The sequence below is a fragment of the Ochotona curzoniae genome, unplaced genomic scaffold (assembly GCF_017591425.1).
Source record: "Ochotona curzoniae isolate NIBS_2020 unplaced genomic scaffold, NIBS_Ocur_1.0 contig_2321, whole genome shotgun sequence".
In the NCBI taxonomy this organism is placed as follows: Eukaryota; Metazoa; Chordata; class Mammalia; order Lagomorpha; family Ochotonidae; genus Ochotona; species Ochotona curzoniae.
The window spans coordinates 19659907-19666028 of NW_024465421.1; the positions used below are offsets into that span (position 1 = coordinate 19659907).

Here is a 6122-nt window from a genome sequence, read left to right on the forward strand (position 1 = left end):
CTAGAGTCAGTCAGGGACGCTGTACCACAACTCCCAGAATGCCACGCGCGTCGCCGGGCGCGTACGTCGGGCATGCGCTCTGACAGGTTCCCGGAGTAGGGCAGGGAAGACTGGCGGGGCCGTGGGGTCATGGTAAGGTGGTTGGTGGTGGTGTGTGAGGGAGGGGCGTGCAGGACGCCTGGGTGTCCGACTCGGAGGGTCCTCGGGGGGGTTGTCCCGGTGTGGGTTACGCTCTGGTCCTCCCTCCGGCCTCCTGGGGTCACGGGGTGAGTCCAGGACGGTGGGCGCCCCCCGTACGTGGGCTGCGCCGAGTACCAACCCCACAGCCGCGTGTGTGCCAGACTGTACAGGGTCTATTCCCGAAGCAGTCCAGCATGCCCGCTAATAAACACAGAGCCTCCCGGAGCACCCACGGAACCATCTGTGCCAAGCTGAGGCCATTAAAACCATCGGCTCCTTCAGTCTGTTCTGCATGTCCCTTTATGACTGCAAAAATGGAACGTTTAAAAAAAAACTTGTATTTATTGGAAAGGTAGATTTTTTGGAGAGACAGATCTCCCATCGGTTGGTTCATGTCCCAAATGGTTGCACTGGCCAGAGCTGAGCTGATCTGAAGCCAGCAGTCAGGCACTTCTCCAGGTCTCCCACATGGGTGCAGGGTCCTGAGCACTTGAACTCTCCTGCTCTGCTTTCCCAGGCTGTAAGCAGAGAGCTGGATAGGAAGTGGAACAGCCGGGACATGAACCTGTTCCCACAGGGGATGCCAGTGCTTGCAGGGTAAGGATTAGCCTGTTGAGCCACTGTCGTGGCCCCTAAACTGAAGCTTATGCCTGTAAGTGCTGAACCCTGATAGAGAACCCATCTCTTGTCTCCCTTGCAGGCTGCCCTCCTCCGAGCCGTGCCCAGGTGCCAGAGACCAACTGCCTGGAGAAGGCTGTGGTCCTGCAGTGGGCAGGAAGACCCCAAGAGGTGGGCAGGCAGCAGGTCTCCCACCACCCAGGAGACTCCAGCGGGCGTGGAGAGCGAGAAATTCCAGATGGTCTACCGCTTGCACGCCATCCGGGCCTTTGGGTACCTGTCTCGGCTGAAGGTGGCCCAGACTGCCCTGACAGTGGTGGCCTTGCCGCCCGGCGTCTACTGGTTCTCACAGGGCCTCATGAGTCTCCACTCGCTGTGCCTCCTGACTGGGGTGTCAGGCTTCGCGCTGGCCATGCTATGCTGGATGAGCCACTTCTTCCGGAGGCTCGTGGGCATCCTGTACGTGAACGAGTCGGGCACCGTGCTGCGGGTGGCTCACCTGACCTTCTGGGGCTGGCGGCAGGACACCTACTGCCCCGTGGCCGACATGGTCCCCCTGTCAGAGACGAAGGACCGGCCCCAGGAGCTGTTCGTGCGTCTCCAGCAGTACAGCGGGAAGCACACCTTCTACCTCTCCCTGCGCTACGGCCGCATCCTGGACAGAGCGCGATTCACACAGGTGTTCGGGGAGCTGGACTCACTCAGGTGAACAGCCAGGCCTCTGGGAAGCCCTGGGGCACTGGATTGATGATGGAAAAGGCCAGCAACGGAGGTGGCCTTCTGGAGGTTCTGTCAGAGCCCGTGTGAGGAAAGACCCCGACCACACACTGTTCCTGCACTTTGTGTGTGACGCTTCTTCAGATACTGGCCATAGGTTTCTGTGAAGATCCTGGGCATGATTTGCCCAGTTCACAGGTGTGACACTGGCAGACAAGACAGGTGCGACAGGAGGAGCAGAAGCCTGGGACGGCTGCCAGTTCTCACTGTCTGCCTGGGTTTTCACATCTGTAAAATGGAAAGCTAATCCTGCACTTGCAACCACTGGCATGCCATATGGGTTCCAGTTATGTGTCCCAGCTGTTCCACTTCCCATCCAGTGGCCTGGGAAAGCAGTGGAGGATGGACCGAGGCCTTGGGACCCTGTGCCCATGCAGGAGACCTGAAAGAAGCTTCTGGCTTTGGATTGGCTCAGCTCTGGCCATTATAGCCACTTGGGGAGTGAGCCATCAGACAAAGGATCAACCTTTCTGTCTGTCCTTCTCTCTGTGTATCCGCTTTTCCAATAAAAAAAAAGAAAGAAATCTTAAAAAAAAATAAAGGTGGTACATCTCTGATCATTCCATGTGTTCTCAGGTTGTAAAAGGACTAAAGGGGAAGCATGATCCTCCTAATTTTGCCACCCATATGTCAAATTATGTATGATCTAGTACTTTTTCTGTAATATTCATCACAAATGTGTCTCTTAATTATTTTAAGAGTACAATTCAGGGACCAGCATGATGGCATAGGATGTCAAGCTGCTACCTACGATGCTGACATCCAAACAGCCAGTTCAAATCCAGTTGCTCCACTTCCAATCCAGCTCCCTGCTAATGTGCCTGGGGAAGTGATGGAAAGTGGCCCAAGCACCTGGGCTCCTGCACCCATGTAAGAGACCTGGAAGCAGCTTCAGGCTCCTGGCTCAGGCCTGGCATAGCCCTGGCTACTGTGGCCATTTGGAGAGTGAACCGCCCAGGGCCAGGCTCGGAGCCTGCCTTTGGTTGCTGCTTCAAGGTGTTGGAATGCGTGAGTTGTTACCCAGCAAGCTGCAGAGAGCCCCAGGCAGAGTTCAGCTTTGATCCTGCCACTTTCAACTCCAATCCTTTCTTGATTAGAGGACCAGCACCATCTGGACAGATTTGTGCCCGCTCCAGGGACATTTATGTTGCTGCAAATGGCTGATACAACCTTCAGGATCACTGGGGAAGTAGTTTTATGTGTGCAAGCGGGAACTCTCCCCAGACAGCCATCTAATACGACCCTTGAGACAGTCCTGACAGGCACGACCCTGGGGGAGACGCCTACTGCGTGCCAGGCAACTGGGATGTGAGCCCACTAAATTCTGCTGGCGAGCATTAGAGTTGGAGAACCCCCAGAGAGGCAGAAGAAAGTAGGGGCGAGGGGCACGGCTTCAGAAGCAAGACTTCCGCCTGCATTTGCCTATACCCCAGCTGTGGGCACACAGGCCCCTCTGTGCCTTGGTTTTGGCATCTGTGAAGGCAGCAACAGCACCATACTCAGGCCGCTGGAAGAACGGAATGAGTGACCACATGCCGAAGCACTGACCGTCGGTTCAGAGGGGCGCTGGGCACAGGCCAGCAAGTGTTGCCTGCTGCGGCCCCACTCACGATTGAGGTGAAGACAGAAGTGACTTGGCTGTCGTTCAGTTGGAAGGCAGCAGCACTAAGTCCTGGGGAGGACTGGGGACTCAGGGCCGGGCCTCTGAGCTGGGACCTGCACTGGATTGATCTTACCACAGTAGAACCTGAGCGGAGGTCAGGCCCACTCCTGGCTGTTCCCCGTGTCCTGGTCCTGGTCACATGCTATGTCCTCCTGGACTTACACAGTGCTTCCTGCCCACCAGCTTCTTGAGGTAGAGTGCCCACTCTAACAGGTGTATGATAGATACTTAGAAATTACTTGTCAGGTAACAAAACCATTTCTAATCCCAGAAAGTCCATGTTCACTCAGATGTTTCCATTATAAACCTTTTTTTTTAATCTAAGAATACTGATTAACACAGGGAACAGATTTGATTCACAGGATTCTGCATATGGTCATCAGTTACATTGTGACATGTTAATTTCTTTATCATTTATTGTCACCATCAACATGAACTGTAAACAGGACCACTTTGAATGTGTAAGTCTGCAATGCTCCCTAGCTATGGTCTTCTACCAAGATCTGCTATCGGTACAGATCGATCTATAGTTATGGTGTGCCCAACCTTGCATGGTTACTGAGCATCAGTAAAAATTATTAAAAAAAAACACTCATTCATAATAAAAGGGAAGATGTGCTGGGACCCGCTACCGCTGGACCTTGTTTTCTGCAAGAGGGACAAGACTGGCCACAGACACTGACTACATTTGATGGCACGGTATGTGACGGCTCCATCTCCAGACCTTCAGCCTCGGAACCACGCTAGACAACGCCCGTCCACGGGGCTCCTGTGCCCACCAGCCTCTTCCAAGTTTCCTAAGCTCAGTTGAGAATTCTTTTCCTTGAGAATCTTCTAGCTAGGCCCCCCAAAAGAAGACATCTCAGGGGCGTATCCTGTCCTGAGTCAGCTGGCTAATGAATGGCTTAAGATTTTTTTTTTCTTAGAAGAAGTTAACATCCCTTGGTAAGGAATGAATACCAAATCTGGGAATGGCTTTCCAGAGAAAATTATTTCATTCCTTCTTCCCTCTTCTTCTCCCCTATGGGGAGAGGGCAAGATCCTGGAGCTGCTCCCTCTGCTGAGGACGGCAGAGTTTCTGATTACGCCCTGACCTGAAACCCTCTGGACTCCCAGGGGCCACATGCATGTTTGCACCCAGGACTAAAGCTGGGAGAAAGCATCACACTGAAGCCAAGGGATGAGTTCTGATTCGGTTTGTATCTTGCTTGTCAGAGGCCGGGGCCTTGGCCCCTGGGATATTGGCTGTGGAGTCTGGCTCCCTGTGAGACCGAGAGCTGTGTGCCTTCTGCTGCTGCCATTGCTTTTCTGCAACACCCTTCCTTGTGGGCTGGTTTTCTTGCACTTTCTGCAAAACCCTGCTCAGATGTCACGGTCTCCTCAAGCTCTCCTCTGACCAGGAGTGGCCTAACTGAGGTCTGCCCTGGGCTTCCCTGGCATTCCCACACACACCTGTTAGAGCACTTACCACTCTGCTGGCTGAAGAGTCTCTGTTCCCAGTGGGACGTGTCATTTCATCTATCCCTGGTGCATGGCCCAGAGCCAGGGTGATGCAGGTATGTCAGGGAGGTGTGATGAGTGAATGACTGATGTAGGAAAGAACATACAGCTAACTCAAGCCTGGCAGAGGTGGAGGCATACACCTTCTACCTAACTGGCCGTGAAGATGACCTTAACTGTGACAGAACTCCTCACTAAACACAGCCAAGGAACACCGATGTTGGGAATGCCTGGTGAACGAGGTCTGTCCCACATGTCAGTGCCTTTCGACGCCCCCAAACAAAAAATAGGTGGGTGATCAGGTCTGAGCGAGAAAGGAAATGAAATCTTTGGAGAGCAAGGTGCTGCATCGGGGACCTTGATATGCCCAGCTTCTAACAGAGTCAACCAAGGCACCAGGAGGGGAACCAGCGGCCAGACTAGGCAGCGCTCCAGGGCTGCAGGGCCATCAAAGTGCTCACCTCAGGAGTGTCTGCAGCAGCTGGGCTCCGAGACTGGCTCAGCTCCAGCCTCAGCCGCAGCCCAGCCAGGCAGTTAAGTGCTGTCTCCCTGGCAGCCACCACACTCCATCATCTCAGGAGGAACTCCGATTTCAGCAGGCAAGTACAAGGGAACCACCTACCGCCAGGTTCCTTCCCCACATGCAGAGCTCTGGACCTCTGATTCACACCGTGTGCCACCTGAGGAGAAATCTAGCCCGACCTGATGGATCTGCCAGACAGTTCATGGGTCTGCTCGGAAGGGAAGATGGATGAGTAAAAGCTAGGGGAGAGCCTGCTGGTGGGGGAGACCTGGGGAGACAGGAGGACACAGTTCCACCACCACTGCCCCTGACTTTCCCTGTTGGGTGACAGGTCTGTGCCTCTGTCCCCTGGGCTCAAGTGCGCCCATCCCACGGATGCCCAGGCTACAACTTCCTTCCACACAGTCCACGCGGACACTGACTTGGAGGACAGGATGGAGGATGTTAAGAACCAGCAGGGATGCTACTCAGAGATCTACCCTGGGCAAAGCCCCGACAAGGACAAAATTCACAGTTAAGGGGTCCCAGGTAGACTGAGAAGAGAGATCCTATTCATAGGGAGGCCAGCAACCCCTCCCAATTCCCGTGGGTCCCCTACCTTCACTGCCTTCTTCCTGTAATCTTTTCCAGTCCCTTACTGAATTGTGCCTGGGGGAACTTGGAACTTCAGGCTTGGGTGAGACAGGCAGGGTGTGACTGCTTGCATAGGGTGGGGATGCCAGCATCCTTGAGGTGGGAGACCTGGCTGCCAGTCTAGGAGCAGGGGTAATGCCCTTAACCGGCTTCTGGAGAGACTGCTGGGGCTGCTCAAGGGCGGGCAGAACTTGGCCAGGAACCCCACAGCCTTTCTCAAGACGACAT

At 54.4% G+C, this 6122-nt stretch overlaps 1 protein-coding gene across 1 annotated transcript; it reads left to right on the forward strand.

The window, feature by feature from the left end:
• The first annotated feature begins 90 nt into the window (after positions 1–90).
• Positions 91–1608, forward strand: TMEM186 (transmembrane protein 186). The gene is made up of 2 exons (XM_040973947.1): positions 91–132; positions 881–1608. Exons 1-2 carry the CDS (start codon positions 130–132, stop codon positions 1505–1507), a joined length of 630 nt encoding a protein of 209 aa, XP_040829881.1. The 5' UTR covers positions 91–129; the 3' UTR covers positions 1508–1608.
• Positions 1609–6122: the final 4514 nt, after the last annotated feature.